The sequence below is a fragment of the Sciurus vulgaris genome, assembly GCF_902686455.1.
Source record: "Sciurus vulgaris genome assembly, chromosome: 1".
Lineage (NCBI taxonomy): Eukaryota > Metazoa > Chordata > Mammalia > Rodentia > Sciuridae > Sciurus > Sciurus vulgaris.
The window spans coordinates 13833778-13846094 of NC_136461.1; the positions used below are offsets into that span (position 1 = coordinate 13833778).

Genomic DNA, 12317 nt, shown 5'->3' on the forward strand with positions numbered 1-12317 from the left:
AGCAGCCCAATTCACCTGGAGCCAGAGATCAGGCCTCTACTTTGGAAAAAGCAGGTCTTTAAAACTGAGAACCTATCAAGTGCCCACAGCACTGGACACCGGACGTGCCAGTGCAATCCGTACACAGGAGGGCTTGTCACGCGGGGGGCGCTCTCAGCCAGGAAGAGGGGAGTTGGGTTGGAGCCCCATCAGTGCAACTGCTCAGTCTGAAGAGGGGCCTCCTAGAGCCCCGGGCTCTGCATTCTTCCCTCCTGTCCCTCCCTCCGTGCACCCCACGCTCCCAAACAAGGAGCAACTGGTGAGGACTCCCGGGTCTGCCAGGTCCTCAACCAGAGGCACTGGTGCCCCCCAGGGCACATTTAGAAGTGTTCAGAGACAGTTTTTGTTGTGACAACTCAGAGGTCAGGGAGGAGGGCAACTCTTGGAGGCCAGAGATGTGCTCAGTCTCCTGGGGTGCACTGGTTGCCCCTCAGCAAGGAGGGCTCACCCCACAGGGTCAATGGTGCCCAGACCAAGAGGCCCTGCCCCAGGCCAAGCAAGCTCGCCCCTCAGACGCCAGCTAGGGGGACTTCCTGCTAGAAGCTGGTGCCTGGGCCCTCCAGCCTCAGCCGGGGTAGACACGGGCATCAACCCACATCCAGACCAGGGGAGCCCCTTCTCGCTGCGGGCGGGGAGTCCTTTGAAGATCCGGGATTAAGTGCACTCCAGACGGACACATTACGGTCCCGAGCGTGTGCCCATGGGCCTCCCTGAGGAAAGCCCTCTGACCACTCTGGCCCAGGCCCCGCTGCACGTGCGTCCATTCTTAGCAGGTCCTGCCCAGTCCATTTGGCTGGAGTCTCCCTACTCCGTGCATGACCATCCTCCACACCCGGGCAGTTCCCCAGCCTCCAGCGCCTCTGGGGATGCCTGTCACCCAGCTTCTTCAGCAGGAAGCCCAGCGGATCATCTTCCCCAGATCCCCACTGACCCTGATAGTTCTGGTGATTTCCCACCCACCAGCTTTCCCTGCTGTATCTGCAGCCCAGCCTCCCCGCCTGAGGAACCTGGTACAGTGGCCCCTCCAGCACACGTGGTGGCCGCCCTCGGATAAAGGGCCCTTCCCACGCTGTGGTAACGTCACTGAACATCGTCCCAGGGGATGGAGAGGCCTCTGGACTCATTTCCTTTCCAGTGCCTGGGGAGGGGCCAATCTCGATCAGGTGCATGAACCCCCCAGAGGGGCTGGCCAGGGAACACAAGGGTGGGGACTTCGCCCGGCAGCCGTGGGCAGGGCTGTGGAAGTGGGAGGAGGAGGTGGAGCCTCCTTTTTCTAGGGCATCTGTCACTTGCCCAGGGGCATCGCCCGGCTCTACCCTGCCAGTGTGCGAGGAGCGTGAAGCTGGGGCCTGTTCCCTGGACCTTGAGGAGTGCATCTGAGACTTTTCCAGGCCTATGTCGCTGGACCCCCAGAATCCGGAACATGGCAGATGGGGCGCAGGCCAACCCCAAAGGGTTCAGGAAGAAGGTGCTGGTTAGATGCTGCTCTGAGTGGAGGGGTCCAAGCAGCAGGGCCTCTTCTCCTTCCAGAACATTCAGGTAGGTGTTTGCCATCCCGGGATGGAACTCTCCATGGAGGGATGCTGGGACCGGCTGAGGGACAGGCTCCTAGAATCCACTTCTCCCCAGAGGGGACTGTGAGTCTCTGAGTGCTGAGCTGAGCTCTGTCACTGTATTTTCGGCCGTAGAAGGGCCTGTGGGACCATTTTGTCAACCCTCATGGGGCACTTGAGGCCCTGAGAGGCCGAGGGATCTGCTTGTGGTCACTCTGCATTTTGAAAGCAGAGCTGGAACTAGAATCCAGGGACCACCCCTGTCTCCTGGTCCTGGGTTTAAGCTCCCAGCTGCCAGGTTGGGTCCCAGGCCCCTCTGGAGTGTGGAGGGCAGGGGTGGCCGCTGGCTGGGACTGTGGCTTCCTGTCTGAGAAGCGGAGGCGTGGAGGGAAGTTGCTTCGGGGCTCCTGGCTCTGCCACCCTGGGTGTGTTCCTCTAGGAGGCCCAGGGCCGGTGTGGGGTGCTGTCACAGGGCTGGAGTGGCAGTAACTGGGGCATCGAGGGACAGAGTGGTGGCACCTCTGTTGAGGCCCAGAACCGCAGGAAGCTGGGGATGAACTGAGGCTGGGGTTTCCTCTCTCTCAGGTCCAGCCTGGGAGTGAAGTTCTTCGCCATCGCCGTCCTGGCTGGCAGTGGTGAGCGCAGGCCCCGGGAGACCCCTGCCTAGCTCAGCCTTTCTCCCGCATCCCTGGGTATCTGCGTTATTGTTCCACTGACCGGACGTCCCCTTCCTCTCTCTGGGCCTCCACTTCCCTCTCAGGCTTCCCCCTCTGCCCTGGGGCTGTTTACTCCTTGGGTCACCTGTGAGCACGCCAGGGGCCTTCAGCATTTATGAGCCACGAGGGAGCAGGCTCAGGGCTGAGCCAGCATCGTAAAACATGGTGTTTGTTGGCGTTTGTGTACCTAAGCATGTGTATGGGTGGGTGTGCGTGTCGGCAGGAGTTAATGAGTTCATGTGCAGCCAGACGCACGTCCGTACACGTGTGTGGTGTGTTCCAGGCACACGGAATGTCTACGTGTGCAACACTTGACCGTGTGTGTCAGGGTTGGCATCCGAGCCTCTCATGCCTCCGGGTGTGGGTTCACTGTGTCTGCAGAGTCTACACAGTGCAGTCTCCCCACGGGTCTGCTGGGAACTTCTCTCGCGGGCTGGTACTCTGGGCATCATGGGTGGGGTGCAGCCACCCTGCAGGATTGTCGTGGGAGCCTCCTGACCCAAATCGGACCCCGCCACACATCCAGGTGTCCCCGTGGCAGGTGCCTCAGGCGCGTGGGAGGTCAGCTGAACCTCTTGCTGGCTTTTCATGCAGCCAGTTACACGCCGCCTGGACCCAGCCCCGTTTGAGGAAAAGAAAGATTCCAGAAACAAAGACAAGGCCCAACATGGTCAGACCTGAGAAAGGACTGGCAGCAGTTGGGAAATGACCTGTCACTTAGAAAACTAGGCTCGTGCTCTAGGCTCGCCAAACCTCTGGCGCAGGCAAACCACTATTTTGGCTGGATGTGGCTCAGTGCGTGTGAGCGCAGTGGTGATGCGCCGGGGTGTGAGCGTGCGCGGGAGGCGCGTGTGAGCTGGGTGTGTGGAGCATCAGCGTGAGATGCGCGAGCTGAGGGGTGTGTGTGTGTGAGTATGTGAGCACAGCATGTGAGCGGGCGCGTGTGAGAGAGGGCGCGTGAGGGGTCTTTCCTGTGTGACCGGGAAGCTCCCCGCTCCTCTCCCCCTGTGTGGGCGGATGGTGGGGGCCTGGAGCCTGGCGCTGCTCCCCGGGGAACATCTGGGCAGCAGGTGGGGACAGGGGGTGGCCAGGAACCCAAGGCAGTCAGGTCCTACCTCAAGGTGCTTTCTGGGCCAGGACTGATGGATAAACCAGAGCCAGGCCTGGGTGGCTCCCGGGCTGCTCTGCACACACACTTTTATCCTGCAAGGCTCCGCAGAGCTGGAGAGGAGGCAGGGAGGGAGCCAGGTTCTGGGCCCCTGGCCCCTCTCAGCAGCCCTGCCAGGCCAGTCCCCCATCTGCAGCTCAGGACAGGCTCAGCCGCTGGATGCAGGGTCTCTCCTGCGGTCCCCCTGGTCCCAGCTGACAGTCCCCTGGTGCTCCACTGTTCTCTTCAAAGCCTTCTTTCATTTCTCCCTGGTCCTCCCTCTTTTCTTCTTCTTTGCTCTGTGATGATGGCAACCATAGAGCTGAGACCCAGGAAGACTCAGAAGGAACAGGATTGCCAGCCTCTGCCCTCTGAGGGTTGGGCAGGCCTGACTGGGGGCCACCGTGCCCCAAGAGGGGACATGGAGAGTGTGAGGGCACTAGCTGCACACTGAACTGCCGATCTCTCATGGTCAGGGTTGTTATTCCCATTTCACAGATGGGGAAATGGAGTTCCAGGGAGCTTTCGTTATTGGCTTAGGTCTGTCTGACTCCAAAGTCTGAGCTTTTCCCACTAAGGCACATCTTTGTTGAGTTCTGCTCACTAGAGAAGCATGACTTGTCTCAAGAAGCAAGCAAGAGTGGGGTGTGGGGGGCGCATCTAGCCTCCAGTTTCTGAAATCCCTGGCTTCCTTTCTCTCCCAGAACATCTCCTCGTTCGTGCAGCAGGGCATGGTGGGGAATGTCTGGAGAGGGCAGGAGACAGTGCCCTCAGCTGTGTCACTGACTCCGGGTGCAGCTGAAGGAGCCCAGGGCTGGAGGGGGCCAACGGCATCCACACTGTGTGCTGGATGACCTCCAAGCTGGGGGGCCATAAGCAGGTTCTGCCTCTTCCAGCCTGCAACACTGGGCAAGCCTTAGTGTTCTCATCCGTAAAATAGGGACAGAGTGGCTCTCTTACTGGTGCATGGGCAGCTTCACCCAGGGAGGAACTGTAGGCTGAGCCCAGGAAGACACACAGAGACAGCCCAGGTGGCTCAGAGCCCAACACCAGCCAGGACCATAGAGGGAGGGAAGCAGTGGCCAGCAGGGCGAAGCAGCCGGAGGTGCAGGAAGTGCCCTTGCTCTCTCGCTTTCTCTGTGTGTGCATAACCCTGAGAAGCTCCAACCCCAGGACAGGGGGTGACAGGGATACTAGGAAGAGGCCAGGAAGGGAGGGAGTAAAGGGACCCAGGAATGAACCCCTGGGGTTCAGAACAGCATCTGGCATTTGCAAAGCCCCTCCCAGTGTGCCAGGCACCGAGCAGCCCCCGTGAAGAGCATGTTCAGATGGTCCCCAAACTACCGTGGCTTGACTTAATTTTTCAGCTTTACGATGGTGCAAAAGCAACATGAATTCAGTAGAAACCAGACTTCAAATTTTGAATTTGGATCTCTTCCCGGAGTAGTGACATGCGTTACAATCTTGTGTCACATGCAGGGTAACACTCTGGCTCCTGGTCAGCCCCTGACCATGAAGGGAAACATCCGCCCTGCAGTGGACTCTGTTGCTAAGCTGGGGTGTCTGGTAGGTTAGGCGGCTGAAATGCATTTGTGACTGACGATACTTTCAGCTTGCGAAGGGCTCAGCAGGACTTCAGACTAGCCCGAGCATCCGCACCGCCAAGCGGCAGGGGTGTGGGTGAGGAGCCCTCATCCCCTGGGCCCAGATCTGTCTCCTGCTCCTTCTGACACAAGCCTGGGCAAGTGGCTGAGCGCTCCAGCCTCAGTCTCCTTATCCAAAAAGTGGGATAGCAACAGAGGACTGCAGGGAGTGGACCGGTTTAGGATTTTGTACGTCTGGTTTCTCAGGCTATAGAGCTTAAGGCAGGGACCTGGTAATGCCCGACTTCAGGAGGTTCCTCCTCCTGTTCCCTGTGACCGCCCTTCCTCTCCTGCTTCTCTGGCTTCCCTCTTCCATTCCCTGGCCCTGGGGTGCCCTGGGGTGGGGGTGGGGGGCGGCCATGGGGCCCGGACTCATACACCCCCTGCTTCTCCCATAGTTCTGTCCGCAGCCCAGGGCAGCCTGCTCAACCTGAAGTCCATGGTGGAGACCACCACAGGCCGAAGCGCGATCCTGTCCTTTGTGGGCTACGGCTGCTACTGCGGGCTGGGGGGCCGTGGCCTGCCCATGGATGAGGTAGACTGGTAGGTGGACTGGTAGGTGCTGGAGGCCTGGGCTCCTGATGGGACCAGGTGGGGGCAGCTGAGGTCATCTCCACCTCTGCGAGGAGGAAGAGGACCAGGCTTGTTGGATAAGCTAGTGGCCAGGAGCCTGATACTGGACGCTTTCTGTATCCATCTCCAAGGTCTTGGTCTTGGGAGGACTTGAACCCCTCCCCTGTCTGGAAGGAACCCTTGATATGACCCCAGACACACTGGGAGGCAAGGGGTGTGACACCCAGCCCCATGGGACTTGGGGCGCCCAGAAGCGGTGGCTTCTGCTCCAATCTCCCCAGCAGCAGCAGCGCCAAGTCTGGTATCACTGGGAGCTTAATAAGTGCATGCTGACAATGACTTCAGTCCTGTAGAGGTGGTGGGGACAGCCGCTCGGCCTGTGCCTCCTGTCCCCCATATTCCCAGTGCCCATCGGCTTTCCAGACCACAGCCCTCCCTGGCCATCAGGCAAGGCCAGGCACAGCCGGGCACAGCTCCTCCACACTGCCTTGACCCAGGCCTCTCCCATCCACCCTGACCACATCATTAGACCACCCGATCCACCCCCGCCCCCTCCCCCACCACACACTCACTGTGGTCACTTCCTGGGCTCTAATTCAAGGAGCCCTGGGGAAAGGACAAAGAGCAAGAGCCCTGGGCACCAGCCCCAGCTATGCCTGGCTGTGTCGCCTTGGGCAAATAACAACCCCTCTCTGGGCAGCAGTCCAGAAAGGTCTGACCCAGGAGGGGCTGTTGGATGCGTTTGTGGCCGGCAGCCCACAGATAGTCCACAGTCCCTGCGGGGGAGGTGGCGGGCTGGCTGGCCGCACCTGCTGCTCACCTCTGCCGCCTCCAGGTGCTGTCACGCCCACGACTGCTGCTACCAGAAGCTCTTTGACCAGGGCTGCCGCCCCTACGTGGACCACTACGACTTCAGCATGGAGAACGACACCATGATTGTGTGCAGTGAGTCCCTCCCGGACCCCCACACGTAGTGCACACATTGGGCTGGGACGCACTGCCCCAGAGATGAATGTTCCCAGAAGACTAACAAGAGCCTAGGATGAAGCAGCAGCGCAAGCACCCTGGTCTGGGTGCTGGCGAGCGCCAGCATGCGTTGGCAGAAGTGCCACTCTGTGCCCCGCAGTCCTTCCCAATCACTCCCTCCTGCTGGGGGGTCCTTACTGTGGGCCCGGAGTGGGGACATCACGGGCAGCGTGAGCCCTGGCCTCTTGGGGTGACCTAGGCAGACCCAACCCCCTCTCTGGGCCTCAGTTTCCCCAGCCAACAATGCTGGACTCCAGCTATACAGGTTGGTCTGCAGTGGTTCCCCCATTTTGGCCTGCACCAGAGTCACCCAAGGGCTTGTGACAATGTGGACGGCTGGGCCCCGCCCAGAGCAGCTGACCTGCAGGCTGGGGCCTGGCCCCTGGGTGGTGCCGGTGCCGCTGACCCCAGAACACCTTCCGAGGGCCACTGGGCTCTGGGGGTTGCGCCTCAGGTGCCTGAATCCGGGGCCTTCACCCACAGCCTTGCCCCCCACCCCCCGCAGGCCAGCTCAACGAGACGGAGTGTGACAAGCAGACGTGTGAATGTGACAAGAGCGTGGCTCTGTGCCTCAGGGAGCAGACGTACAGGGAGCAGCACCGCGGCTACCTCAACATTTACTGCCAGGGCCCCACGCCCAACTGTAGCATCTATGACCCGCCCCCCGAGTTCATCTGCGGACACGGCTTCCCGTGACCCCTGCCCTGCCCCAGCACTTCCGAGGTCTGAGAGCAAAGTGGGAAGCAGGTCTGTCCCGGGACCCGACAGATGGAGCAGACAGGGGTGGGGCCCGGGCAGGAGCCCAGGTGCCCGGCGGCCCCTCCCCAGGGCTCTGCAGCAGGCTTGGCCCCAGAGGACTCGGGTGGCCTGGCCCTGCCTGTGACCACAGGCTGGTCCCACAGAGCTCTGGGCACGGCTTCACCCCGGTGCTGGTCCTGGACTTGGTGGGAAGTGCGTGGCTTGTTGGGGTCTCCCCTGAGTGTGGAAGTCAAGGCCTGGGAGATGGGAGTGCGTCCTCTCTGCCGGCCCCAGCTTGATTCCTTGACCTGGCCCTTGGGCCTCCAGCACATGCTTGGCTGTGTCCTGGGACCCGGCTCTCAGGCATCGACGGGGCTGTGAAACCTGGCTTCTGGGGTCCCTGGCCAGCCCTGCAGGATGATTAGGATGATTCTTCTGTGCTTTGGGGGCGTGTGAGTCCATTAACACAGCAGGTGGCCCCACCCACCTCCATGTGCAGGCCCACAGGGCAACCCCAGCCCCAGAACCCCTGTTGCTTGAAGTGCCTCTGAGCAGACTCCTGAGCCCGCATGCATCCCGGGATCAGGTGCAGGATGTCATCCCTTGAGCATACAGGGACAGGATGGGGACATGCCCCAATATGCCCACCCCCACAGCTCCTCTTCTCACCCTGTCTGACCCAGCCCCCACCGAGGACACCATTCGTCTGAGGAGGACTCTGAGCACCCCAGGCAGGGAGCGTGCAGGGCCCAGCCCTCCAGGCCCTCACTTGAAGCTGCCAGAGGCAGGAGAGCAGGCCCCCGTCTTCCTAAGAGAGTCAGGCGTCAGGAGTCACGAAGGTGGAAGGGAAGGTGCTCATGCAGGACACTGGGAAGAAAGTTCCAGAAGGCAACAGGAGGGAGCAGAGTGGGGAACAGAAAGCGGGAGATGGGAGCCAGGTGAGAAGGCGAGGGCCAGTTCATTAGAAAGGACAGGAGTGCGAGAGGCACTGGGGTGGGCGCATGTGGATCTGGGGACTTGCAGGCTGAGGCGCGGCTTCTCCGCTGTGCCCAGCACTGGTGTCCCTCAGGTGCACCTTCCCCTGGCCGCATGTTCCCTCAGGGTCAGTGGCCTCCAGCTAGACAGCCTCACACCCACCTCCTATCATGTCAACCCCAAGGAGGCCGCCCCGGCCTGGACACTGAGGACCACTCTTAGCAAGTTCAGCCTGCCCGGCAGTGCCACCTGGCAGTGCCCACTGACACTAAGGAAGGAAAAGCAAGCAGGGTGGAGGAGGCCAGGAGAGACACCCAGGAAGAGGGCAGGAGAGGCCAGAGCCTCTGGAAGCAGCTGTGGGACTAAGCAGGGAGGCTGCAATGGCAGGGGGACTCTTCCCAGGCCAGCAGTGGTGACATGATGGGGACCTGTTGTGCTGACCAGACCTGCCCGGTCACGGGATCTTCCTTGTCTACCCTCTCCAGAAGCTCAGTCAACAGGCCACCCTTCACCCCTCTTTGGCGGGCCCCCCAGTCTCTAGGTCGAGGGCCCCACCAGGTCAGGGGCAGAGCAGGGCCAGGGTGCCAGGGGACTCCTGCAGATCTTGCCCCTGGCCTGTGGGCCCCTCCTCGTGTGCACACACCCTGTCCTGGAGCCGGGCCAGCGCCGGGGATGAGTGTCTGCTGCTACGGGTCCCGCCCCTCATCCCAGACCCCCCAGATCACCCCACAGGACTCAGCATCCCTTCCGCAAGTTAATAAAGACCCCGCTCTGGATCCTGAGGGTCTGACTTCACTTCCTACTGTAGGGTCCTCCTTGGTCAGGCATTGGGAGGGGGACACGGGGACCCCGTCCAGATCTTCAGCCATGGGGAAGGCAGGTTCCTCCAAACCCAGTAGCTGTCATGGCTTGTCCCCTGCTCTGGGGCTGAAGTGACCCTGCTCCAACAGAGAGAGGCTGAGAAGGTTGGAAAGTGGGGTCAAACCATGGGCATCGGGCCTGTGGTCCTGCCACGGGGCACTGATAACAAGACTGGGCCAAGGGCTTTGCAGTGCCAGTCTCGGTAATGCCCTCCTTACCCTCTCCTGCTGAACCAGCAAGGCCCACGTAGGGAAAGCAACTTACCAAAGTCACACGGGCCGTAAGAAAGGCTGGGAATTCTGAGCATCTGACTGGTGATGGGCAGTCTGACAGCAAGAAGTGACTGAGTCCTGGGTTCCAGCCAATTTCATTTCTCTTTCCAGTTTGGCTGTCTCGGGCGTGACATCTGTGAAATGGAACCACACCTCTGGCCTGAAAGGTCACAGGCTTGTTGTGCCAGCCACTGAGACAGCTGGAGGTGGGGCTTTGTGAGCCCGTGGGGCAGGGGTCAGTGAGGGCAGGAGAGGGTCGCCCTCCTGATCACCAGCTCCGAGGCCACACACTTCTTAGAAGGAAAGTGGGTCAGCGAGACAGGGAAGCCACATGAGAAGGCGGCAGGACAGGAGGTCCCAGGTCCCAGCCCAGCCCCTTCCCAACACAGGTTCCTGCCTGAATAGGAATGAGTTTCCTCCGGGACAGTGGCCAGAGTGGCTGTTTCTGGTGTTCTCCAAAGCCATGGGTTCTCCTGGGGACATTTGGGGGTGGCCCCTGGGGAAACACGGGTTGAGCAGATGGGCTCCCCACACCACCTACAGCCTTCAGCTGAGCAGCCTATGTGTCCTGCAGTGTAGACAGAGCTTTCCTGAGACGCTGCAAGAAGGAGGGACTCCTGGGCTGAATTCCTTAAAGGCGGAAAGCCCTGGACCAGGCCACCGGTTGGTTTGTCCATTCAGGGGCCACCCAGTACCTGTGGCCTCCTCAGCCATTCAAGACTGAGCCTCAAGACTCTGCTCCGGGGAGCCCAGGCCTGGGAGGGGAGTAGCCGTGTCAGCTCATGACCATCACATGTGGTGCCACGGGGTGTGGGGGGCAGATGATACCCCCGGTGTGGCAGTCCCAAAGGTGCCCCAAAGGCCATCAGGGTGGAACCTGGAAGGTATCTGGCTGCCCCAGGAGGTGAAGGTGCCCAGGGAGGAGCACAGGTCACCTCATTGAAGGGCTCTCCCTCCCTGAGGACTTCCCGCCCCTCTTCCCAAGGTGGAGAGCCTTCCTCGCCGGGGCTTGAGGTCAGGGCTGGCCTTGTTCCTCGCTGGCCTGGGGGCTGCCATCTCCGCCCAGACCTAGGTCTGTCTTCTCCGTCCTGTGGAGACGCCTCCCCTCCCTTCCTCTTGCCCATAGTCACAGCTTCCAGAGCCTCAGTTAGGACCAGCTGTTTTCTAGGACTTGGGCGACACCTCGTGGACATTCTTGGTCACCACCAGTGCTACTCCACAATTCCTCTGCCCTAGACCTGCAGTGAGGGGGGGGGACCCAGGGAGAGACAATGCCCAGTAGATACAGAAAACCTTCACCATCGCCTCCGCCACCTTAACATGACCCACGCCACCTGTCACAGAGAGCATCAATCGGCAGCACCCAGCTCTGCCTCTCACAGGCCACTTGACCTTGGGCAGGTTCTGTCACCGACAGAGCCTCAACATTTTCCCTTTCGTACAGTGCAGCTAGTAATGACACACGCAACAGAGGGTTTGGGGCCTGAACGAGATCAGGAGCACCCCAGGACAGGGCCTGGCATGTGGGACAGAAACTGTCAGAGCTGGTGACTGGTGCCCGTCAGTCATGTGATGGACAAAAGGTCCTCAGGGTCAGGCTGGAACACGGGAGCAGGAGAAGGAGTTGCTGGAAGTAGATTGCCTATCATCTCCCCAAACCGGAAACCCGGTAGAACCAAAGCTGTAGCTTAACAAGAAAGCCTGACTCCCTCCATGCCGGAGTGGGGTGGGGAGGAGCAGCAGGCGGCGGGGAGGGAGGCAGAGAGGAAGGTCCCAGGGACACCACTAGCCCCAGCCCCAGCAGGCCCCTGGTGTCTCGCCTGACCCTGGTCATGGCTGGCCCCAGGAGCCACAGTCCCTCGGCCTGGCCTTGACCATGAATGCAGAGAGGTGGCCCTTTCCTCCCGGAGGACAGCACTGGCTGTCAGCTTCCCCAGTTGTGGCTTTCTAACAAGCAGCTGACGTGCCACCAACTGTGACAACAAGCAAAGTTCTAGAGAGAAAGTTCTCAAAGCTTTGAGCCTGGGGAGGCAGAGAGTGCAGCAGAAACAAAAACAAAGAATGTCACCCTGCCAAGGGCAGTCCTGTGGACCGGCCTGCCCCTGCTCCCCAGGATGATGTGGGGGGACAAAGGAGGAAGAGCAGGATCAATCCGCGCTTACCGTCTGCCAAGCACGGCTCAGAGCTTCGGTGTCTTCTCATTTGTCCTCACAGTGGCCCTCGGGGATGGGGCTGTTCAAAGCTATTCACAGCTTCCTCTATACATGGAAGACGTAAGGCCCAGAGAAGCCAAGTAAATTACTCCAGGTCGTGGGGGATTTGCATCTGACTCCTGAGCCTTAACCTCAGAAAGCTCTGGATCCGATACTCTCCTTTTAAGAAAGGGGAGAGGAAGCAAGAGATTAGGAATCAGAAGCCACCTTCCAGCTGACCACGTACCAAATGGCCACCTGTGACTAGTTTCCTCAGTGAAATGGGGATAAATAATTCCTGGGATCCCTCTGGTAATCGGTAAGACAGGGATGAGAAGGTGCCGGGAGGGGCCGATGTTCACTGCAGTAAGGAAACGGGCCCAGGAGAAGCGGGGACTTGCACGGGGCCCTGCCCACCCCAGCTGTCTTCACACAAGACCAGGCCTCTGCGCCCCTTCACCCCCTCTCACCCCCGCTTCACAGGTAAATTCCTGCCCTCCCCAGCACCCGCCAGAACCAGAACCAGGCCCCCGCAGGGTGGCATTGAACCCTTGAAGCAGCCTCCTAGCTCAGCCCTCCCCG

The 12317-nt window shown here is 60.5% G+C and overlaps 1 protein-coding gene across 1 annotated transcript; it reads left to right on the forward strand.

The window, feature by feature from the left end:
- The first annotated feature begins 1134 nt into the window (after positions 1-1134).
- On the forward strand, positions 1135-9186 carry PLA2G2F (phospholipase A2 group IIF). The gene is made up of 5 exons (XM_079147357.1): positions 1135-1578; positions 2178-2227; positions 5497-5641; positions 6507-6616; positions 7203-9186. Exons 1-5 carry the CDS (start codon positions 1463-1465, stop codon positions 7391-7393), a joined length of 612 nt encoding a protein of 203 aa, XP_079003483.1. The 5' UTR covers positions 1135-1462; the 3' UTR covers positions 7394-9186.
- Positions 9187-12317: the final 3131 nt, after the last annotated feature.

Excerpts from the sequence above, each read along its gene's own strand:
- PLA2G2F (XM_079147357.1), top strand. The coding sequence starts at position 1,463 with ATGGCAGATGGGGCGCAGGCCAACCCCAAAGGGTTCAGGAAGAAGGTG. Across the intron at positions 5,642-6,506 it reads CCCATGGATGAGGTAGACTG|GTGCTGTCACGCCCACGACT; the intron begins GTAGGTGGACTG and ends TGCCGCCTCCAG. Across the intron at positions 6,617-7,202 it reads CGACACCATGATTGTGTGCA|GCCAGCTCAACGAGACGGAG; the intron begins GTGAGTCCCTCC and ends CACCCCCCGCAG.